The sequence below is a fragment of the Etheostoma spectabile genome, chromosome 5 (assembly GCF_008692095.1).
Source record: "Etheostoma spectabile isolate EspeVRDwgs_2016 chromosome 5, UIUC_Espe_1.0, whole genome shotgun sequence".
Taxonomy (NCBI): domain Eukaryota; kingdom Metazoa; phylum Chordata; class Actinopteri; order Perciformes; family Percidae; genus Etheostoma; species Etheostoma spectabile.
Genome location: NC_045737.1, coordinates 4,588,640 through 4,613,639, shown reverse-complemented (window position 1 = coordinate 4,613,639; position 25,000 = coordinate 4,588,640). Strand labels below are relative to the sequence as shown.

At 43.4% G+C, this 25,000-nt stretch overlaps 1 protein-coding gene across 4 annotated transcripts in view; it reads left to right on the top strand.

Moving 5' to 3' along the window:
• grid2 (glutamate receptor, ionotropic, delta 2) overlaps window positions 1–25,000 on the top strand; it is a 503,599-nt gene that overhangs the window by 301,837 nt on the left and 176,762 nt on the right. For all 4 annotated transcript variants that reach the window (XR_004331939.1, XM_032515604.1, XM_032515605.1 and 1 more), the window contains exon 5: window positions 17,936–17,989. Coding sequence is in view for 3 of the 4 variants with exons in the window: in XM_032515604.1 (XP_032371495.1) it covers window positions 17,936–17,989 (54 nt within the window). In the remaining variant the exon portion in view is untranslated. The remainder of the gene's footprint in view (window positions 1–17,935; window positions 17,990–25,000) is intronic.

Here is a 25,000-nt window from a genome sequence, read left to right as displayed (position 1 = left end):
ACACACACCTACAAACGCAACAAAACTATACATTCTTTATGAGCTAGGTAACAGAGATGAGACTGTGTTGTCTAGAGAGAAACAATAGAATAAGTGGGATGATAAAGGAATTCCCTCCACCCTTCCTTTAGTTCCTTTACTTTCTCTACGTCCCCTGCTTCGATGATGGAACCTGTAGGGCTGTAATGGGATTTATGCTATTGAAGATGTAGAAGATGTGCAATTGGATTTGTGGGAAAGAGGAAGATAGCAGAAAGGATGAAAAAGAAAGGAGAATCATAGACATAGAGAGATAAAGCATAATTTAATTAGAAATTTAAAGGGGCAGTTTATGTGAGATAAAATGCAGGCAAAGAGAGAGTGTGCAGTAAAGGACAAATTGGGAGATGATCATAGCTGGGAGACTTGGCGATAAGGCGCAGAAACAGATAAAAGCATGGCTTGTTTCAGTAGAAGCCACAGAGTAGCTGCAAGTACAGCACCTTGCTAACAGCTGATAATGAAGCAGAACGCTTTCTTTTCCTAAAGCCTCTTACTGTGTATGGCTGAATGGTCACAAACACCATGTAGTAGCATCTGACATCTTTATTCTTGTGGAATGCATTTTTATATATAGTTACAGATATCTGAACAGTGAAAAACATACAAGGAAATAAGTTGAGCTCTTGATGTCGTCTGTGTAATTCATAGGTATTTTCTTGTAATTACTATAATTTCTTATATTGTATGTATGTATAGTATACATAGTCTTTATTCTATAAATTTAATTTGTTATATATAATCAAACCATTCGTCATGACTCACGCACCATATCCTGTAAATTCATAGATTCTGATAGAATGTGGCTTTATGTAACGACTATAATTTACTTAAAGTGCATTCAGTCACAAGCACTTTGCAGGAGATTTACAAGATCGCTATTCTCGAACAAAGTGGTGAAAAGAGCCTTTACACTGTTTATGTTGTTATGTTGAGTAGAAATGTTAGTTCTTTGTAACTCCAATTCTATTAGTATAGGCGTACCCTCTAAGGGCTACGCCATAATTCAGCACAGGTGTGAAGGAAATTGGCAACATCAAGGCATCCGCTTTTTTTTTTTTTTTGCACATTCAGCGCGGCATTACGCGTCACTGACTGTGGACAAAACCGCATGAGACATGGAAGATTCAGACATATCTCGCAGATAAAGCGGATGAGGCACGGAAGCCCAGGAGGCTCCGCGCAAATGTCGGCTACTGCCATGCTTTAATAGGCGCAGACGCCGACAGAGCCCTCGAAGGTGACCCCGAATGTCTTGGGGGGGCTCTTTCCCTTCGAGCTATAAGCCTGGGTAATACTCGCACAGCCAGTGAGCCAGACGCTGTTTTGAGAGGGCTGATCCTTGGGAGTGTTCTCTATAATGCACAAACAGCTGCTGAGTTTTCCTGATATTTGCCGTGCGTAAAATGTATGTGACAGAGCGCGCACCGGACACAACCGTGGGAAGCCTCCTCCGCACAGTTAGCGTGAGGTGGGGGAAAAAAACCCTCGAGGGAACACCCTTGACCGTAAAGAACTAGTTAAAGTCTTCGGTGTGAAGAGGGATTTGCTGTAAGGTGGCGCGCTCCCGTCCCCTCTAATGGAGGCAGACGGAGAAACTGACAGTGCACAATAAACACTCACTCTTTTGGCCGACGTTAGGGCAAGGAGAGTGTGTCTTAAGCGACCATTCTGAGCGAAGCTCTGCCAAGGGCTCAAAGGGGGCTTCCCCAGACCCGGAGCACCAGAGCTAGGTCCCATTGGGGCGAGGGGGCGAACAGCCGGTTTTTGACGCCTAACCCCCTTCAGAAACGCTTCACCAGGGGACGCAAAAACTGTCCCTCACCGAAACCTTCGTGAGGATGAGATGGCTGCTGCATATGCTTTGACTGTAATGGAGCCAAATCTTATCCACCAAGTTTGTAGGTACGTCAGCACGAGAGGTAGGGGACACGATGTGGGGTCTGCGTCCTCTCTGTGCACCACGCTGGAAGGCAGACCAGCGCCTGCTTAGCCTGCTATGGTAGAGGGGGCTCTGGAGCCCTGGATATCGTACCACGCGGGGGGCAAGCCTAATCTCGTAAGCTTTCCCACCACACCCAGCCCCACAGCCTCTATTTATCACTGGGGGATGACAGATCGCACCGTTCAGCTGCGATAGTGCTTCCTTCCGCCACGGAATCTGCCAGGGGGAGCCACCAGCAGCTGAACGAGGTTGGGAACCAGGACCGCTCGTGCGCTCCGGTGCCACCAGAACAATTAACAGATCCTCCTCCTGGACGCCTCCAGGAGCGGGATCAGGGGACCGGGGGAAAAGCATATAGGAGGGTTTTGGGCCAGGTTTGTGGGAGAGGCGTCTACGCCGAGGGGAGTTTTCCGCGCGGTCAAGAGAACCACAGTGTGCACTGTGTGTTCTCTCGTAAGCGAACATCCCCCTCCGCTTCCCGAACCTGCTCCATAACGTTTGAACTATGTGGGATCCATCTCCACTCGTTGTGGGAGGCCCCCCCCTCGACATCAAGTGGGCTGCCCGGTTCAAAATCCCGGGATATATCTGCTTTGAAGACAGCAGGTGGCTGTGCGCCCACAGCAGGAGGCGTCTGGCTATTTCTAACAGCCGGCGTAGCGTATGCCGCCCTGGCGGTTTATGAATGCCGCCGCCGTGATGTTGTCCGTCCTTACTACAACTGCCTCCCCGTCACCACTGGTGTAAATGTTTTCAACACCTTCAACACCGTGACAGCTCCAGGCAGTTTATGTGAGGGAGAGGGGGAGGAGGCCAGGCCCCTCCCACCACCTGTGACTCGCACATTCCCCCCCAGCCAGTGAGGACGCGTCTGTGTACCCGTCACATATGACGTCACTCTGCCCAGGGGAACCCCGGAAACAGGGTTTGGGGACTCCCCCAGTATGCCAGGTCTGATTGGAGGGAATGAGGATGGACAGCATTCGCCATTTTGGCGAATGGGATCGAGCCGCTGGCGGAAACCACCTCTGGACTTTCCTCATGTGGAGAGACCCAGGGGGACCACCGTGTGTCGCGGACATCATGCCCAGAGCCGCATAACTGACAGCGCTGACACTGTCGCGCGCGCCTGAAGCGGGACAACAGGAAGTCAGGTTCCTGCCTCGTGCTGACAGCCTGGCTCTCATGCTGATCGAGCTCATGTCTACGCCCAGATAAACTATCGATTGTGCGGACAGGCGCGTTCTCTTCCAATTCATGGCAAACCCAGCGTTTGTAGTGCTGCAGAACCTCCATAGTGTGTAGCGCCGCCCCTCCCGAGAGGGGGCTAAATGCAATCGTCCAAGTAAAAGAGGACTCTGATGCCCCTCTCCCGTAGAGGCTGGAGCGCCATTTCCATGCACTTGGAAAAGGTGCGGGGCTATGAGTATCCGAACGGCAGCCGTTGAACTGGAAACGGCCCCCTTGAAGGAGAAGCGCAGGAATTTCCTGTGCCTGGGAATTATTGGATGTGAAAGTAAGCGTCTTTCAGATCCACGGATGTAAACCATTCGTTGGGCGCACACATTCCAACACGTGCCTGATGGTGGCATGTGGAAGGGCGCTCCATGACATACCGGTTGAATTTTGCAGGTCGAGGATGGGACGCACTCTCCTGACTTCTTGGGTGAGAAAATAGCGAGAGTAAAAACCCTCGTTTTCCTCCCCTGGAGGGACGCGGGAAATAGCTCCGCTCGTCCAACCCTTCTACTCTGACGTCATTGCGTCTGACTCTGCCAGGAGAGAAACCGTCGTCTCCAACACACCCGCGAAAGGGGGCGGGGGGAGCGCAACTGGAGTGTGTAACCCCGTGTTATCAGCTTTGACATCCACGAGTCCATGTGTGTCAAGCCAATCCATGCCGCGCTGCACTCTGACAGTGGGCGAGCACATGTCTGAGTGTTGTTCACCGACATGCAAGCAGGGCGCAGAGCCCATCCCGCCGCTGGCGAGACGAGTGATTGCTTCCCCAGCCCATGGTAGGCGTTTCCGAAAGGGCAGTGCCGTCGCCGCCGTGTGGGGCGGGAGCTTCACTGGGTTAACCCGACCCCCCGCCCCGCGGCTCGCCGTGGGGAGGTGGGTGGACAAGCTCGTCGTCCACCGTGGGAGACGCTCATTTCCGCTGCCTGCGCAGTGGGGACGCAATGGCCCCCGCTCGCGGCGACGGCCTGGTGTGTGCTTGTGTGGGGAACACTGTCATAACAGTGCCATGTTTAGAGCAAACAGGGACTGTTCGGTTGAGGGGAAACAGCTCTTTAGATGTGAGGAGTGGCCCTTAAAAGGGCCGTTTGTTTCCAACTCTCAGCTGAAGAGGGACAGTCATCCCCACGTCCCGTCATTGCCACCGCCGCTGCTGCTTGCTGGGTGGCTCGGGAGGCTTTTGGACCGGTGGGGGCCGCTCTCATGGTCCTCCGCCTCGTGCAGGTTGACGCCGTGTGGCACGTGTCGCTCTGCGAGGGACCGGGTGGGGGCCCCGCCGCGAAGCTTGGGAAGACCACGCCGCAGCCATGCTGCGGCGCTTCCGCTTGTGACGGTTGTCATGCGACGGTGGTGCTGTTGAGAGGAGCCTCCCACGAGCCAGCCTCCGAAGCCGCTCGGCGTCCTCCGCCGCTTGATGGAGATGAGACTGGCAGTCGTAGGCGCGCCCAAATAGTCAATCGGGGCTATGGACCGTACAGAAGCTCGCGTCTAATGTCCGCTGGCAGCTGAGACATGTAGCCAGATGTTTCGCTGGCCACAGTCGCCAGCCATCACCCTGGACAGCGCCACCGTGGACGCCGTGGTCAGGTAAGGATGGCGGTCATAGCCTTACCAATCTCGGTGGCAAGCTCCGGGGGAGGCGCCGGAGTAGTGGCCATCGCGGAGACGGCGAGCAGTAAGCGATGTTGTTTGGTGCCGCCAGCCCCTGGGCGGCACATTGGTGCCCGGTCAGTGACTTGAGCGCACACTTGATCCTGGGAGAAGGCGTGGGCTTCCGGTGGCCGAAGAAAGTAGCTTTCGAAGCAAAATGGACCCCAGGCTCCCCTCCAGGGAGGAACTGAAGGAAACCTGCGTCCGTATCGCCCTGAACCCGAGTAAACGGGGCATAGCGAGAGACGGGACCTTCAGTTTCCCCGGCTGGGAGAACAGTCCTCCACAATGGCCGAAGCTCCGCGAAGCGCGGCCAGAGTGGCCCGTGAAGAGGCGCGTCCTGGGCATAAACATCACCGCTCAAAAGGCCGCGAGCGGGGCTGGCAGCCCGCCGGGAGCGCTATGCCTCTCAGCTCCGCCGCCTTCCTTATGATCTCCGCAGTTCGGCGAAAGAGGCCTTAGCGGTGGAGGCTGACTGTGGGCAAGGGGAAGCCGCTCGGGCGGTGCCCCAGGCCGTCGGAGACGGAGAGACTCCACGGGAAAGCATTAATCGCCGTCTCAGGCCAACCCCCCAAAGGGGGAGGGGAACCCTCCCAAGGGGAGGAGGGAAACCTGTGATGGAGGCGCTGTCAGAGAGAGCGAGTCAGCGGACTCATGCTCGTCGAAAACGCCGTCCGCCAGCGGCTCCAAGGTGCCGCCGGATTCCTGTCTGTCTGCCCAGCTGCCGTCTCCGTCCCCGCTAGCCTGGCAAACCAGAAAGCTTCCGCCCGTTGAGTTAGCTCTTTAGACGACAGGCGGCGCAAAAACTGGCAGAGCGTGGCGTGGTGAGCTCCTGGCTGCCGTGAACGGGCACCCAGGCAGGCCTCGCAACGGGAGTGGAGGTCCAGCGGAAGGATGTAGCCGGTTCGGCAGGAGGGGCAGACACGGGCACCGGCGGAAGGTCTTGAGCTTGACTTCATATGCGAAGTTGAAGAAAAAGTGGGAGTCGAACAACGGGTCCGTCTGTTATGCAGTAAATGCGGACGTAGTTGAGGCCCGCGCTGGACGCTAGGGCGGGAAAGAAAATCTTCACGACTGCGCATGCGCGAAGGGATAAACCCAATAGCGTAGCCCTTAGAGGGCGAAGCCTGTACGAAATAGAACCTCTGGTGGTTTCTACTCAGGGGAGAAAGTAGCCTAGCTAGCTGCACAACAAAGTTATACCACCAAAACGTTTTTGACAGTTTGTGACTTCTACACCAGACACAGTGCTTTGCTTTGCTGTCTTAGGTTGCTTTGTGCAGTCTAGTCTGTTTTAACCAAACCTTTGTTTCAGTGATACTCCGGTTCATTTGTGGTGGGGTGAATCTTTTTTTCAAAATTTTATTTGAACGCTGGTTGGCTTCCAAGTGCGCTAGAGTTCGGTTCACTTTAGATGAGATTGCAATCCGACCCGAATATAATTTAATAATAATAATTTATACTGTTTATTGATCCCCAGTGGGGAAATTATTTACAAACAATTACACTCTGTTTGTCAGCAATCACGACACACAGGTCCGAAATACACACACATGCTCAGGACCTATACATGCACGAAATGGGGAAATGTCAGAGTGAGTGGGCTGCCAGCTGGACCAGTGCCCTGAGCAGGTACAGTGCCTTGCTCAAGGGTACCTGGCAGTGCTCAGGAGATGAAGTGGCATTGCTTCTGTTACCAATCCACACCCCGTTCTTCAGTCCATACAGGGACTTGAACCAACAACCCTCCAGTTCCCAACCCAACTCCCTACAGACTGAGCTACTGCCATTTATTAACCTGTAATTTCAAACTTGCACACTAACTTATATATGATTTAAGAAATTATATTTTAAATCCATAGCCTACTATGACCATACATCGCTCGTCGTCTGTGTGACAACACATCATCTCTCTCTCATCAGGGCCTGCAAAACCAGAAAACCCCAAAGTTCTAACTTTGGTGTTGCTTCATTGTTTCTGTGATCAGCAAGTCTCACTTGGATCTTCTATCCAATTGACCAGCAACCCTTTCAACCGTATTTTCTTTTTATGTTTTTACGTTTGTAGCGCTTGACAAAGTGCAATCTGAACACAAACCGAACCATATGAAAAATGCAACAATGTTGCAGCCTAACCTAACATTCTGTATAATTCCTTTGAGTCTTGTTGACTGCAGTAGGAACTGAAGGCTGTGTCTTGATGAGAATTGACAGCTCTTTGCTATGCTGTGTCAGGAAAATACATGCACAATCAGAGTCTAATTTCCAGACGCTGTGACCCTTGGAGACCCTCTGCTGTGTGTGTGATGCTTGTATAGGTTTGTGTATTTATTGTGTGTACAGGTGAGGGATCACAGGCTCGGGTGTAGTTGTTTGAGTGGTGTGTTAACTGCATTGGTGTTTTTGCTGTGAGTAAAAGTTACCCATTCATTTTGCTCGTTATTGATTAGTCCGTTTGTCATGTTGAATATCTGAGACAGATTGGACTGCATTCTAACCTAACTTGCAGTGCTGCTGCATTTCACCACACTCTTCAGCATACCAATTAGTCCATGAAGAGGGATGCAATTGCACAGCAAAAGTTGGTGGCACATTTGTTACTGTTTGGCCCAGAAGGAAGGGCATCCATCTTAGACAGATGGCATGTTTACTGCTGCCTTATGGTTAAACGTTCATCTCACCTCTTTCTTATTCTGTTCTTGCTTCATTTTTTGTCTTTTCTCCTGTTCCAATCATTTACTGTTGTGTTCTCCTCAGACTTTTGTGGTGTGATTACACTGTGCAATTCTCTTTTTTTTTTGTAGGAATCAGCTGTCTGTTTTTCTCTCAGCTGCACAAACATACAAATAATACCCTTGAAAACATGTTTGCCCACTTGCAGACTGTCATGTTATCTCCTTCTCTCTCGTCTCTGTAATAGGGTCAGGCTCGGGGTTAAATGGTCTTCTTCTCACAGGGCCCACACACCAGACACTGACCACGCACTCTAGATTAAAATGTCAGTGTCATAAGTGTTCTGTTTTGGTGTACATCCAGTTATTTTGATCCCATTTGTGTCCACTTTGATATTTAAAGTTACTCCATTATGATGCAACACGGTATGCAATCATTGAAAGTACAAAAAAAAAAGAAAAGTGTGTTGAGATGAAAAGGTTAATTTGCTGTGAAATGGCTACTTAATTTCAGTGAAGCAAAAGTGATTCCATAAAAGCAATTAACTCTGATCAAAGCAGAAAAAGGCACATTTATCTCAGAAATATCAAAACTATCTTAACAATAGAGCAATATCTTGTGGTAAATTCATTTGAACATGTACTAGAATTAGTAACTCAATTCCACAGCATTTCTAAAGTCGATTCAAATGGTTTTACAACATTTAGAGTCTTTTTTCTCTCAATTAAATTGAAATTAATTGAAGTGATTTAGAATGACCTGAATCATGTCCAGCCACCATCAGCCCCCAGAGTTACCTGTAAAACATGAGTGCACAGTGGGGTCAAGTCCTCTGGCGGACAACGTTAGCATATGCTTCACCCCCTAGAGGCCAGATCAGATGTGTAATTGAGGGCCATAACAGCTGCTACTCTCCACTATATACAGCTGGTTATTCCCTTCATTGCTCACTCAAACACCAACCCTTCATCCTGACATAATAATGTGACCCGTTTCTCTGCTTAATCTACTGTTGTAACGCTGTGACTTACAAAGACCACTGATGCAAAAAATAAAATAACATACTGTATGTTAGGCTGACCTGGGTATTCCCGGGCCCCAAGGCAAAATTTCTAGAAATTATTATTTACAGACGCACATTAGCAAGCATTTGAAATAATAAACTACACTGTTAAGTAGCAGCTACAAATGGTTAACAGAAGTTCCCATTTGACCTGGCCAGGTTGACAACGGCAGACTTCCTGATAACCACGTAAGTTGTATTATGTAAGAGATAAACATATTACTGAACCCAGGGCAAGTGACTACTGAAGGATAATGTATTTATTGTTTTGTTATTATATATGTTGAGATTGCAGTGTGCTTTGCTTTTGATGGTGATATATTGCTATGTTCTTCCATTGATATTTTTAAACATGACTTTCACATTGGGAAATGGCTGAATAAAAGCAGTCTTGCTGTAAAGACTCATCAATTATGTGTTATATTATGTGTAATTGGTTTTGCGATGGTTTAAACATGATCTGTTTTACGTCTGCCCGCTTTCTTTTGTAAATTGCCTGATCCTGCTCGGTCTGCCTCCTCAATAAATACAATTTATCATGATCATGGCTGATAAAACCTCTCTGTGTGTATACATGCAGTACAATGGAAACGTGCTTGTACTTCAGACAGAGTGTTTACTGTTTAGTCTCCTGTGTTCTTGTGTGTGCCTTTTTGTATGATTGACACTTGTGAAGATATCCCCCATATCTGGTGTCATATTCCATTTGACCTGTGTTGTACTTTTTATATAGTGCAGTCAGAGAGGGAGTGATAGATGGACAGGTAGACTGACTGCAGACAAATGAATAGAAGTTGAGGAATCATTTTTATATTGGGTCAAATATTAGTCAATCTGGAGAAACAGAGTTGACTTATAGGAACCCTTCAGCAGCTTGGTCCGTCAACACACACACACACACATACTTTGCGCACACACTCATTCTTATTTTCCATTACAGACACACAAGTATGAACACACAAAGGTAAACGTTTCTTTTCCTCTGCCTTTCTATCCATCATCTCAGTCTGTCTTGCTATCGTGCTCTCAATCACACACACACACACATACACAGCCAACCTTTTAGTCCACTCATCTGACCTTGCCATAGGCAATATCCGTTGGTATAGTTTCTGACATTTTAGGGCACGGGTTAATCTTTTAATACGCCTGGGTTATGCTCTCTCTTGCCCTGTTTTTCTCCGCACTGACATGACCTATCTTAAGTTTGGCCACTGAGCTAATGCTGGGTATCTTTTTGTTACTGCAGTTGTCATACATATTTTTACAAAGGCCAATAAAAGATGAACGTCTGTTCTTTTGGCTTATGTTATATTGATACTGCCTTAAGATGAGTAAACAACATTACTGGGAATTGCTAGCCCGGTCTTGTATGCGTAAAATATCTTAAGTGTTCAATATTTTATTATTGTTTGCCCAGTAGCTTTTTTTGGAGTATTAGTACAGGATATTTATGGAAAGTCTTAACAGGAAAGTTGGGGATGATAATAATGCTTAAATGAGTTGCATTTTCAAACATAGCCTTTGTATTGTATTCTGTTATTCTGGTTAACATTTACTTATGCAAGTCCTGCTAACCTTAAAGTTTTATTGTAGACAGAAAGTTATCCAGCAGTCAGCTGCTCAAAAATGAGTCAATGACTGGCTGATCATCAGCAGTTCAAGGTTGAAGCTCATTGAACATTTATGTATGTGACCCAATCAGAGATGTTTACAGTAAGGGAATTCCTTTTGTGTGTGTGTGTGTGTGTGTGTGTGTGTGGGGGGGGGGGGATGTTAATACTGTTTGACTAAATAAAAGGGGCTTTACTCAATATTCAGAAAGAAAATTGGTCTGTGATTGTCTCCACATGGCTCTTACAGACTGTTTCTCAACTCGTCAAATCCTGATCCAAATATATGTTAACTGCTATAACAATACACCGAATATTTAATACAGCCTATTTAAAGTTTATTTAGACAGTTGACCATGAATATGAGTTTTATCTTGGCAATGTAGTAGGCCTTCATTTAATGTTAAAATAATTTGTTAATGAATCATAAACACAATGCACTGTTTATGGTATGGAATAAGCAGAGTGCAAGCTTGGGAACTAAATCTAGATCATAGCCCGTTTCCTTCTGTAACTTGCTGGTAGATGGATATTTTATATGGGTTATGGACATGCATACTAAATGTCTAAATGGAAAAAAATCCCTATCCCCTACAGTACTAGAAAAAAAAGTGAATCAGTTAAAGAACATACACAAGCACATAAGCCCATCCACACACACTCTGTACAAACTGTTTACCTTAGATCTATCAAGACAGCTTATTCCATTTGTTGCAGCCATTGATCAGTTCATATCTAAATGTCAGGTTGCATATCGTCATATTTACCGCAGAGGTTTGGGGTGTATGTGTGCAATTGCATGTACATGATTGTGTGTGTGTGTTATACATTCTCTCTGTGGATCTGATCAATAAACTGAAAGGCTGACATTTACACACATACGCACACACACACACACATAGGCATACATATAAACAAACACACCCACAGTTTCAGGATGATGGATGTCTTGCATGTTGGCCCTTTTACCCTCTGACATCACCTCACATGCTATCAAAGACTTTCGCTGGCCTAGCATTATATTTTCTGCCAGACAGAAAGAGAAAGAGGTGAGAGCAATAGAGATAGAGAGAGAGAGGAACTTATAGCTGCTGGGAAATGTCTGCTGAAAGGACGAAGTGAATGACTATGCTGCTCTTTTCTCCCTTGTTTTCATCAGAAAGTGAGTGATTGATCAATAATGTCATTGGTGTGTGTGGGGTTTTGGTGATCAGGGCGAGACCTTGTCAAGATGAGGTTTGGTGGCTTTTGTTGAGTTTGACAGCTCTCTGTTGGTGTTGGAGTGTGTGTGTTTGTGTGTGTGTGTGTGTGTGTGTGTGTTCTGTGTGTGCGCGCACTTGTGTGGGTGAGAGAGAGATAGAGTTAGACTTCGTCAGATGGGATTTGCAAAGAGACTATGTTCTTGAGCAATCACTAAAAAGGTCATACACATAAATTAACGCACAAGCACACATAGACACAATCTGGATTGTTTAGAACTGTATCTCTCTGTCTCCCTAGTATACATGCACAACCTTCATAGACTCTGTGGATCATTGGTGTGTGACCACAGCTGGATCAGACTAATTGAGCAGACATTAATGGTAATTTAGAGTTATTAGTTGTTGAGGAATCACACTGGCCTTTGACACCCCTCTGCGTCATGTCATGGTATGGTCCAGTGCATCCAAGACCAATACTTTATTACATTGCCCTCTTTTTCCTGAAGAAATATCTCTTTTTACACTATAATGCTGCAAATAAAGCCACAGTTTTTTATCCCTCTCTAGACAGTATTGTGTACATTCAGCTTTTCTCACTAAAGCACATTGCATGGGTCTGTAAGGTTCATGCTGTCTGCACAGCAAAAACATCTACAAAGTCCTGTAATGTCTTTCATTCAATTTTTGTTTGAAGATTCAGGGTACATATTAACTAACTATGATTAAAAAAAAATCCCGTCATCATCTTTTCTGACTTCAGCGTTGTCCACTGAGTCCACACAAGTATTTACACCTTTCCCACTTGGTTTTGTGTTTTCTTCTCCTGCTGCCGTGATGCTCTGCCACCAGTGCAGAATGAGGTCAACTAAATACATCATACTACTGCTTCCTCTATTGTCTGCCAGTGCACCGCAGCAGTCAGGTGCATGGTAGTCTCGCTTTGCCAGACCAGCCACACACTGCAGAGCGGAGAAGGGGATGGGATGGGAGAAAAACATACTCTGGTGTATTGGCATTTCTTTAAACCAATCACAAGCGTTATGGGCTGCGCTGAGCCCTGAAAGTAGCCGCTCAAAAAAGTAGAGAACTCAGATTGGATAGATAGTCTAGCTAGCTGTCTCAGTTTACCCTGCAGAGATCTGAAGAGAAGTCAACACAAGTCCTCATTAATCAACTGGAGTTTAAAACACGTAGAAAGCGGACGGAAACGGACATACATGCATCCGGTGAAATTTCCTGCGGCACCGGAGTGGAACGTCAAGGATATACACTTGGGGCATGGCTACTGGAAGTTCGAAAAGTTATACTCAGTGCAGTACTGTTTTTTCTGTGAACTTGTTTTTAGTTTATTTTGCAATGTGACAGCAATTCTCTGAAATCCTCATGTTTTGGCCATGTGATGCAACAAAACATACTAGAGTGTGACTCTCACAGGTAAAATATAAGACTTTATAATGATGGCCTTCTACAGATGGCAGCAATGTATAACATGCCACTACCACATTTGTAGCATGTGATATTTCTTATGGACTAAAACCTTTCAGAGTACATTTTGTCAATGTTTTGATCCATTTTTAATCAGATGCCATTTGTCCAACTCAATTGCTGCAAGCTTTCACCAAATTATATACCATTACTCTACACAACCCTGACTGCATATATTTTATGTCTGAGTGGGCCCATAATATTACATTTTTGTTATTGCAGACTTAAGGATTACTGAACCTTTACATTTTTTGATTTTTAGTGTTTTTCATGACAAAGGGTGATTTTTTACAACAAACAGTATTCTGAAGCAATATGAACAGAAACCGTAGACAAGACATACAGATGTCTTGAAGTTTAAACATAATATTTACCGTTTTATTCTTGCCTGTGTGTATTTGCTCTGTGTTAGCCAATGGTCTATAGGCTGAATGTTTTCTCCTTGGCTTGTATGAAACTTACCAAGGCTTTGTGTGTCTGCGCGTCATGCACACAGAGCATACTCGTTACAAATCATACTAGACATTATCTAATGTGACAATTCATTGCTTGAGTTTACAGCTATACATGACATGCAGGTATCATCTAATCTACTTTGAGGATGCCTGTGAGTGTGTGTAGAGCGGAATACACATTTGTACTAGTTATTGTATTCATGGCGGTGGAAGAACAACCACTTGAGAATACCAGTTATAGCAGCTAATGTTTATGCCAATGTGTACTGTCTATGTATATTTTGTTCACACTCCATCAATCAGCGTTCACTGCTCCTCTGCCACACATGAGAATCCACAGAGCTAAATGGTCATAAGGCCCCACCCTCTGCTTGACATTACCTTTTCTTTTACACACACACACACACACACACACACACACACACACATACACACACACACACACACACACACACACACACACACACACACACACACACACACACACACACACACACACACACACATTTGACATAAAGTAACACACAATCAAAGATGCATGAGGCACACTGGGAGTAGCATAAGTCTGGCAAGTGACATTAAGCGTAAATGGCAGTGATCACATGCAGCAGTTATGATGTATCAGGGAGAAAATGCCTCAGTTAGCATGCACTAAATGCTCAATTTAAAAACCGGAAGGGTAAAGGAGCAGGAGAATGAATGGGAGAGTTGGGTTTAATGAAAATGTGTGCTCCTCTCACGTTGCGATAATGTTAGCCATGGGGAAGGAGTCTGTGATAAGGTATGAGGGAGCAAGGGAATGTAAGAGTAAGGTGCAAAAAGGTGACATTGCTTGATTGATGAAAGGGGGTAATTAATTGTAAAACTGAGTTGTATAAAGTTGTCAAGATTGTGCGATGTCAAGAATACAATGTATTGTTGTGTTACCACTTTATTAATAGTAAATCAAATGAAGAAAGACATTACATAATTGGTTAGTGATGGTCATTTCTGGGAAATCCAGTATGTCAAACACAAGCAGCTTCTCTTCTCTGTCTGTCTCATTATTACTCTCTTATCAATGCCCACTTTCTTCTCGTCTCCCTGAGCTGCCTGGTGGTTTAGATGATAAAATACTCCCCCACCTCAAGACCCAGATACTGTAACCTTTAACACCCCCCACGCACACATGCAGACACAGTAGCACAAATTAATTATAGTAATCAAAAGGCAGACTTGGATGGACGGGTGTGTAAATAGATCCATAAGCGTACAACAAATAAAATTACATATCTCCAGGCAAATAATGCAGCATTGACTGTACTGTGAGGGAATGCAGTGGTAGAAACGGGACAGTGTAAGTGTGGATGCTTGTGTTTTAGATGTTTGTGTATCTTTTACATTTGTGTGTGTGTGTACATCCTTAGGATGGGCTTGCGTGTTTAAGTGTGAAGCTTGGATATTTCTAGTTTGGAGGCTGGACTGTAGGCTATGTGCTTGTTTTAATCACAAATAGTGCATGAAATTAAATTACACAACTAATTTTCAATTTAGAGCACTTTATTCAATAGCAACGCCTACTCTCCCTCTTAAAGCTTCCCCCACAATGTACTTATGCAAAGCATTTGTGTGTGTGTGTGTGTGTGTGTGTCTTTTATGACTGACATGTGGATGGAGGTCATAATTAGATCAAAATAGTGTTTGGTGGTACCAGACTGGGGGTACACAGTGGTATGATGTTGCAGATCCGTTTCAGTTCTCTCTGTCTGCTTTTAGACTTTGAGAAATTCTTACTGTGTATTGACACTGAGTGATTTGATTTGTCCTGAACTGCAGAGCTGGTGTTTGTTTGATCTTCTGACTGAACTGAGCAGAAATGAAGCTTTTGCAGAGCTGGTCATAGAGATCAGAGGGATCTCTGTGGTAGCATTAATGCAACAATACCCAAGTGACTCCTACTTACCATGTTGACATTGAATTGTTAAAAAGGCTATGGCAGTTTGTGTGGACACATACACATGCACACATACAAGGCAGTGCTGGATGTAGCAGCAGTATTGTGAGTGAGTGAGGGAGTGACTGAGTGACTGCGTGAGTGAGTGAGTGAGGGAGTGAGGGAGTGAGTGAATTCCAACCCCTGAGCAGTCACGTCTAGTGGTAGGAGCCTGCCCTTTTGCTAATTAGCTTGAAACATCTGCCCAGACGGCTGCCAGAGGGAGGTTATAATGGGAGAAGTGAAACACTCCCATCCACCAACACTTGCATACAAGCTAACAACATCAGAATACAGATATTTGCATTCATTTGCAAACCCGATCACATTCACAAATTACTGTAAGCCAGGCACACACATTTTTTTCACATTTCCCATGTTTAAAATGTTAGTTTTGCTTATATTCCTTCGTACATATCATTTTAAACCGTAATGAGCACCCAGGGAAGAGAACTGGGAGAAGGGCAGTAAGATAGAAACACAAACAGGCTGGGAAATGGAGAACAGAAGAACAGCTTGCCGAACCTCTGTCCTTTCTTCTATTTCTTTCCAACTGCTCGTTGTTTCTGTTTTGCAATGCTCCCATAGACAGAGACAGAAACAGCCTGAGATGACATACAAAAGATGAAAAACCCTGAGTATTGTAGTGATTCTCATTGTTTAGTTTTCAGCTATATTCCAAAGTAAAATCCGAGGCAGTAGGTAGAAGTGGAGAAGAACAGAGATGATGTCAGACAAAAAGAATAAACGCAAATATCTACTTTTTCCTCTCTCCATCATTCTCCTTCCTGCCGTACTCCTTGTCTTTGTAGCAACCACGTTTCCTGTAGACAAAGTGTTTTACGGCGGCCGTCGATATAACAATGATGAAGTTTTATGGAGACTCTGTGGGAGATTAAACTACTATTAGCCACGCTCCGTCAGCTCTCTCCAGCTGTTGCCTTTTGTTTACGGCTAAAACAGGTTTTATGGCACACGGTACTACAGTCACCTAAACAATTATAGCAAATGATATACGAGAGGCACTGTATTTTTACACCTGGAGTGGAGGGGGCAGGGGGGTGGAGAGAGAGGGAAGGAAAGCAGCGTATGCAGTCACAGAGTGAGAAGTGAGCAATTAAAGGAGAGCAGAGATGATGGGCTGAGAGGTGAGGCAGGAGCAACGATAAGAGAACAAAATTAAAAGGTTGGGTGGGATTGGGAGGGAAGAAACTGATAGACAAAAAAAGTGAGAGGCAAAAACAAGTGTTTCTGACAGAAGAGAGTCAAAGCAATGTTTGAACCTTCGTTCTTGTACCAAAGTAAAGGATACCGACAGAGTGATGTGCCTTGAAATTGTTTTGTAAAAAGAGAGATGGATAAAAGATGAGAGACAAGATAGAGGAGATAGACAAGAACAGAACGAGAGTGGATAATAAATGGCAGTATACTGTGTGGTTTGAGTTAGCAGAAAAGACAATCAAAAAACTACACTAAAACATCTATTTTCTGCTTCCCTACTTGTTGTAGGTGCTTAATGGCACTGACATAGATTCTTGAAATGTTACCTTTAGCTATCCTTAAGTTATCTTCTACTTAACTAATGTTATGTAGCTTGTGTTCCGTTTGCTCTATTTGGGCAAAGTAAGCTGAACTAACTGCATATGTGCTGATAAGTGAAACTCTATCACTTCCCAGCTGTGTAAGAGATGGATGTTACTGTCAGTATTTCAAGAAGCAGCCATTCTCATAAAGCAGGCTTCAATAATATATTTATGTTAGGAATAGGAAACACCCTAACCCTCATACGTGTCAGAGAGCATGATTGAGAAGGTGTGTTAAACACAGGGTTCACTGGGAACAGAGGAACAAGAGAACCAGTTAAACAAGCTGACAGAAAGCTGACAGAAATCTACTGCTGCTATGTGAAGGGAAATTAATGATATTATAACAGAAATGTATGTACTGTAGGTGTGCTGCCAAGATGACAGAGTGAGCAACTGCACAGACAAGGCACAACCATTTCAAAGTGTCCTAGCTGCAGTGTTTAACAATTGTGTAGTTACTAGTTAGAGTTGACAAATATAAATATTTGAGTTATACCATTAACAATTCATGGAAAAGGTTTGCTTTTTCCCTGCCGAAACGTGTGTGTGTGTGTTTGTGTGAGAGAGTGAACTTAGTCCACTCAAAAGTATGTCTACTCTGTGTTGCCTGCGAAGATCTTGACTGTAGAGATTCAGTTTTATGTATTCTGTGACACACAAGCAAGCTTATTTGCATGTCTTTGAAAAGATTTTTGACTGATACCTTGAGCAACGTTTTGTTTGGATTTGTTTTTTTCTCAAATGATTTATGCCAAGCTTCATACTGGGTTTCAACCATGCACATTTCCATAATGTTCTTTGCCATAAAATTCCCACTTCAATAGTTTTATATTATCTGAGCCAGAAAATATCTTGAAAGGCAAAAATAATGGAATTACTTCATTTCTTGTCTATTAACCCTCTGATATTGAAAGCCTGCATATTTCTACTCTAGTAAAGGCATTTTCTCTTTCTTATTTCTAAATGAGATTTTGAATAAGATAAATAAATGAGTTTTTTTCTGTATGTTGCAGGTGGTGGAGACCAACCTGGTTGCCTTCGATTGTCACTGGATCCTGATTAATGAGGTGAGTGCCATGGAAAGGATTTATGGATCCGTACTGGGTGTGCCTTCTTCAGTTCACCTTATTCTTTCAATTATCCAGGGAATATGGTTTTAGATCCAGAGCCACTCCAATCCCTGCGTTGCCGTTTAAAGGAGAGAGGAGAGCTTACAAATGCGTTGACACATCCTGTTCATCCAATAACACACAAAACTTGATGACCACTGACAATTTAGTTTATTTTAGTAAGCTTCAGCTGCTGTGCAAAAACAAGAAAGTAACGATTGTGCATGTTTTATGCTCACCACTGAAGATGGAGCCACTGTATACAAACGCTATAATGTTAGAAATGACAAAGGTGACCTTGTAAGAATTCCTTTTGATGATCATGCTGCATATCTCGGCTAAAAATTATATTAAAGGTATCTCTCCTTTAACTTCTCAATAAGAGCTGAAAGCTATAGTGCGTAGTTTCTGACGCTCCCATGAGAAATTTCTAAGTGATGACAACAACACTGTCGGCGAGTCCACATGGTACAGCGTTCCGTGACCGCGCAGCCCCCCACCCTCCACACAGTTGCTACTAGCCAAGCAGGACCTACTTCCATGAGGAAAAAGGACACTGAGGATTAAAAGAACATGATGGAGTCTACAGAAGATGTAATTATCTTTACTCGAGTTTCTGCGGACAACACAATCTTCTGAACTTAGCCATGCTGAGAAACACAAAGAGAGCTGGTTGGAGCTGATAGTCCTAACTAGCTTTGTAGCCTGCATCACTCATTTGGCAATGTCTTGAATGTAACTGACTTTCATTAATATCAAAAGGTTACGCACTACATATGTTTGTGTGTTTGTGTGTGTGTGTGTGTGTGTGTGTGTGTGTGTGTGTGTGTGTGTGTGTACACTGATAGCTAATGCACTGTGTCTTGATAGCCTCAGGCGTTACAGTAAACTGACAGAGCACAGCAAGGGTTCCATGTTCATTCATTCACACACAAGAGCAAGTGCGTAAATAACCATATACAAAGGCATGAGTATGACGCGTTAGAAAGTAAAGCAAAAAAACAACAGAGCAATGGGACATACTGTAACTTGGTAAAAAAACAAGAACAGATCCTTAGATTTACTGTAGTTTCTCCCGCTCCCTTTTCCATTTTCAAGCCATAGTCTGTAATGCCACCATGGGCTGCAAGGCTCAGCCGCGCTATTACTAGCTGAGTTATGCAAAGAACGTTTTCTGCTTAAATCAAATGTTAGTATGCATGACATCCATTAATGCTGCAGGGACAGCCAATCATTATTTTCTGATGTTCACTTTTAGAATGTCAGTCTTGGTACATGAAGGTTTTTTTTTTTTTTTTTCCTATTTGATATGAATGAGAGGCTGCAGTAACATTGTCACAATTCCTGCAAGTACCTCAGACACCCTCTCTCAGTATTGTTTTTGCATTTTCTCAAATGCTAATGCTTCCGGGGAGTGAGGGAAAAGAAAGAATGAGACCCACCCTTGCACTTTAATGAAGATGGCAGGCTCATCAGAGGTAAAAATGTTGATGCATTGGTTCAAAACAACCACTTTGTATTAGTTATTGGCTTTTATAGAAGGACTCTTCTGCCACTGAAGTGTCTCTCCTCTGCTAATTGAAATAAAAGGCACACTATAATGTGCATTTCATAGTGTAACACTTGAGACTTTACCGTTCACTTAGAAAAAAAGACTGTCTTTGTACACAGGCAGATGGCAGATGGTAATGCCAGGCAGCCTACCGAGCAATCTATCATTGCTTGTCAACCTGGTAGGCTACATTCACATCTATCTGCCTAATGGAGTTGTCTGCATCCTGTCAAGCATCTGGTATTGTCTAACATTCTTCAGGTCTCCTGGCAGCAACCAGCTCCTTGCGTAGCTTTCTGGGAGGCTTAACATGTCATTATGCACCCTGCGTGAATGTCTAGCAGCATGCAGCCTGTAACACTTTGTACCTGCTGCCTTTGAGGAATCAATGGTAAAATGCGGCCTGGCAGGCCAATGCTCCCTCAGTTGTTAATGTTTTCGCAATGAAAGAATATCACTGTAGTATGTTTCCATACTGCTCTTATAGTTATACTTCATATATAAAACACAATGCCTAGTCAGAGGTGTGAATTACACCAAGTGAGTTTGCTTCTTTCTTTTTGTCCATTAGTCATAGGAAGGTTTCTAACTTCACACATTTATAGATAGGAATGTCAAGTGTGAAATGGTTTTAGTTGTATTACAAAAAAAGTCACACTAGCTTGTGGCTACCATGTGATACAGGCTGGTTATCACTTGTAGTTAGCTCATTGTTAAAAGAGAGTTGTTGGCAACTTACCACTCCTACTCAAGGAATAAGAAATCTCTCAGGGAACAGTAGCTGGTAGTCTCAGTGTTAGAAGTGTTGCTAATGTTATTAAGTCAAATCAATTAGTATATATCTTTACACTACTTTAGCCCCTTTACACTAAAGTGTGGACAACTCTCGTGCTTCTGGCATGATGCTGTCAGACTCTTTCAAACTCTCTTTCAAGTGTCACAACACACATTAAGGTGTCACTTAAAATACAGCTAGAACAAGTCGAGAAAAGTGAGTATGATGGGAGGAGACCAGATTGGGTCATAGTCACAACAGGAAGGCTAAATGATCTAATATATATATATATATATATATATATATATATATATATATATATATTTAATATATATATATATATATATATACATATATATACTATGTATGTGGTATCTATATAATATATTCAGTATATATGTATATATATATTATATATATGTGTGTGTGTGTGTGTATTTAGCCATTCCAGTTGGCATTTAGAAATCTTCATCCATATTTCATTAGCAAACACATATTTGTTTAAAATGCCATCTAAGTTGCAAAGTACAGCTATGGGCTGCATGCGTGATAACTTAATGAGCTGCTTATGCAAACATGCAAAACAAAACATGCTAATTTAGCCAACTAAAATTAGATATTTAGTCACTGATAAGCTGTTTTAACATTAATATTTGTGGCCAGCATTGTACATTATAGTTTTAATGGAGGACAGAGACTTGAAAAACAGAAGTGAATACAAAGGCCATGAAAATGAGAAGGACATGGAGATGGAGGTAGAAGAAAAAAAAACAGAAGTGAAGGAAGGAGAGGAGAGGTGGTGGAGGAAAGAATTCTTAAAGGAGTCAGGGTTTTCAAAGGTTGCAAAGGCTGAGGAACGTGTGGAGTGTGCACAGTTTTTGCATGGACCTTTAGATGGCTGCTTCACGAAATGAACATGGTGTGAGGGAATTGTGTTTTCTGCAGTGTGCACACATCCCATCAGGCGTGTTAATGAGCCAGCAAGCTGGGTCAAAACAACTTGTAATGTGCTTCCTGTTCTGACTGTTAAATATGACAAAGAATAAAAACAGTTAACATGGAACTCGCGCAGGGTCTTACATTTAATATTCTAAAAATGAGGCCTTAATATTCTTACATTTCATTGACAAAGTATTACATTTTCTTTACAAAGGTCTTAAATTGTTTCTTGTACTTTCGTAGGAGTTCCTACTTTTGTAGGAATTTCCTAAATAAATGCTTTGTGTGTGTGTGTGACTTCACAATTTACTCCGTTTATGACTTGCGTGGTGAGTTATTATGGAACCCACAGAATGTGAAGTCAAGTCCCGCCCTACAAAGCAGTCCAAATGGTTGGGGTTAGGACCTGAACAAGATGGGTTCCTTTACCTTGTGTTAGCATCGATGCCTGGCCATTAGAAGCGTGTGAATGCTATTGAAGGGCGGGTCCCTCCTAGAAGTTATGTGGGTTCCATAATATCGAGGGACAGAGAGTTGGACCCTAGTTGTTTTTTTCTCACCCAGGTGATAGGCACATCTGGGTGATGCTGTAAAAGCATGTTTTTATGTTGTGTTTCAAACACCTCCAACACCGTCGTCATCTCTTATACACAACTCTCTCTCCATTGCTAAGGTTAGCCGATCAGGAACTTGCAGGCGGGTCTTCTACCTCCACCGTTTCCTTAGCGCTAGACTGACTCACACGCCAACCCGCTTGTTGTGCTAACAGCCCCAATGCCCTCAGCCCCGTCCACCAACTGGTCACATCTGTGGCCAGACCTTCAGACACTGGCCCATTCTAACTGAGGAGCTAACGTTAGCTTGTTAGTAGCACGGTGCAAGACGTTTTGCTTTATTTCTTGACAACTGATTTATTTGCGAGCTTGGACGTTTAGGGCCAGAGCTTGCTCACCATGTCCATGGATTCATGATAAAACACCATGTTGCAGCGTTGTTATTATTATACATCCATACACAGGTTCCATAATAATGCCTCTATCCCCCCTGCTTTCAGGCAACATTTAGACGCGAAAGCAGAACGGGATGACACAATCACTGAAGCAATTGGCATTTACATTGGCATATTGTATTACATTTTACATTAAGGTGGAACTAATTGAGACACCTCTTAATGCACAAATTTTACTTTTATCATCCTATTTATTTTGTGTTTTTAAGTTTATTAGCATATTGTACGGCGCCCCCAAACACTTTATTATCTTATGTTATTAGAGTACAAACACATCTTGCACAGCTATTGTGAACTAAAATGGTTGTTGAGTATTATAATATAATGTTTTAATAAATTCAGGTGACACTACCTGGTAAATAATTATTTTCTCAGGTCAAAAATCCACACTGATTTTTCATTATAATTTCATCCTAGTAGGTATTAAAAGGTCTTAAAATGACTTAAATTTATCTTAAAGAACCCCGGGGGTACCCTGATTAAGTTTTACATGTTAGACTATTTCTCAATATTTCAGTAACTTGTATAATTGCTCATTGCTTCTCTGATTATAGTCTCAGACTTTCAAGTCCCTTTCAAGTCTCAATTTTCATCCTGAAATTTCTCATCTTTGTGGCTAGTTTCCATAACTGTCTTTTTCACTCTAATTTGCAAGTAGCTAAAATATGTATTTGCATCACTGCAAACTAGCATTGGTTCTGGACAAATTGACCAATGGGTTATAGAAAAAACAAGTGCAAGAAGTTTGTTTTTCCCAAGGCAGGTGAGGCATTCATGAGGCATTTATTTCCTATCGGTATCTCTCCCATTTGTATCTTTCTTTTCAATTTAGACTACTAATAATTAATGCCCTCAAAAAATTTAGAGAAAAGACCCATACCCCTCTTTTTGATATTACAAATGTCCTAATTCTGCTTATAAATATGGAAATTTAGTCACAGACTGTTTGGATGTAGACACAAAATTTCCACCATGGGCTATGTGAAGTCCTCTAGCGGAGTGTTTAAAATGGATGAGCAGCTGCAATATTTTGTCATACGTAATGTCCTCTAGGACTGGTTCTTTGGAGAATGAATATTCCTATGTGTAAAAGTGATCTCCCTCCCTATGGTTTATTATGGATGAGAGGGTACTGTATGGTTGTCATAACTCTGCTTTATCTACAGCCAACAGTCAGACAGCTCCACTGAGGGGGAGTTCACAGTTCATAATTGATCATCCTTCCTCTCCCTATCTCCTTCTTTCTGCTTTGGCTGAGGGGATGACGATGAGGAGGAGTAGGAACTCATGGCTTCTCTTTTTCTCCTTCATTCTCTTAAGTTTGGAGAATAACTCCACTATTGACCTTACTCGTTCCAAATCTCTTCATGGTCTTTCATTTTCTGTCATGCTATCGTTCTTGATACTCTCTTTTGCCGTTCACACTCTTTATTTTTCATTATTCTCTTTTTCTCCAGTCATTTCTGCCTTTTTGTCTCTCAAGGGAACAAGTGCATGGTAATGAGATGAGATTAGGTTTTTCTGTAATTTTGGCTCTTAACATTTCACTGCACGATATCCTATGAAAGCCATGTAACTAAGATTTTGGGGATGTTCATGCTTCGAATATGATTGAAGGATTATATTTATGAACACTCTACAGTTAAAGGTGCCCTGCCACACAACACCGTTTTTACTTGCATAGTTTGAACTATGTTGGGTCCATATATGTTTGTGTTATGTAGTGAATGTGAAAATGAACTGCCACCTCCTCTGTCAGTTCAGGCCAAGGAAAAGAAATAAGAGGAGAAATCAGACCGATTACAAAAGCTGGTCATTCTGATGTCGTGTTGCTTGAGCTCCTTACTATTCATGAGCTCATCCAGTTGCACTGGGTAAAGGATGCTGATAGCCAGGCTCTCATTGGCTAGCTGTTAGCCAATCAAAGTCAAGCAGCTTAGATCATTGAATATTAATGAGAACTGGCACAAATGAAGCTGAGTCTTCCTGCAGGCTTTCTATACCACGCTAGAATAGCTTGAAACAGGGAACCAAGGCATTTTTTTTCCACAAAAAAGGTTAAAGAGTCCATGGTAGAGCTTAATACCTTAATACCACAAAGTAATGAAATACGTGTGGCTGGGCACCTTTAAAGAAACCCATTGTTCAAACTCAAAAAATGTATGGTGTTTCCAAGGGCAATATCATTTTTGCTCTTAAAAACATGTTGAAGGTACAAAGTGACAGCTATTATTGGTTGCAGTCTCAGCTAATTTGAAAAACATTGTTATTTACAGCTACAGGGGGATTGGGGGGGGTTCCCAGTGTGACTGCAGCTTGACCGCAGCCATCTAAGACTACTGTTGTTGCTCAGCGGCTCTTTTGGATCTTTTTTTGGGACTTGTTCAAGGCAAATGTGACACTTCCATATTTCTCGGCACGGTCCAGGGATCTGAATTAGAAACATTTTGATTGTGATTTTGTCTTTGCTGTTTATTTGGATAGCTGTTTCTTTAACAGGCATGCAAGATTTATTAAATTTTTTCTACGTAGTCCATAGTGATCCATTGTCATTACTGTGTAATGTACTGTCTCACTGATTGTGTTGATGGTTCTCTCACTTGAATCCCGCCGTGATACATCAACCTATGTGTCCCTGAACAAGACACTTAACCGCTAGCTGCTCCAGAGGCGTGCAACCTCTGATATATATAT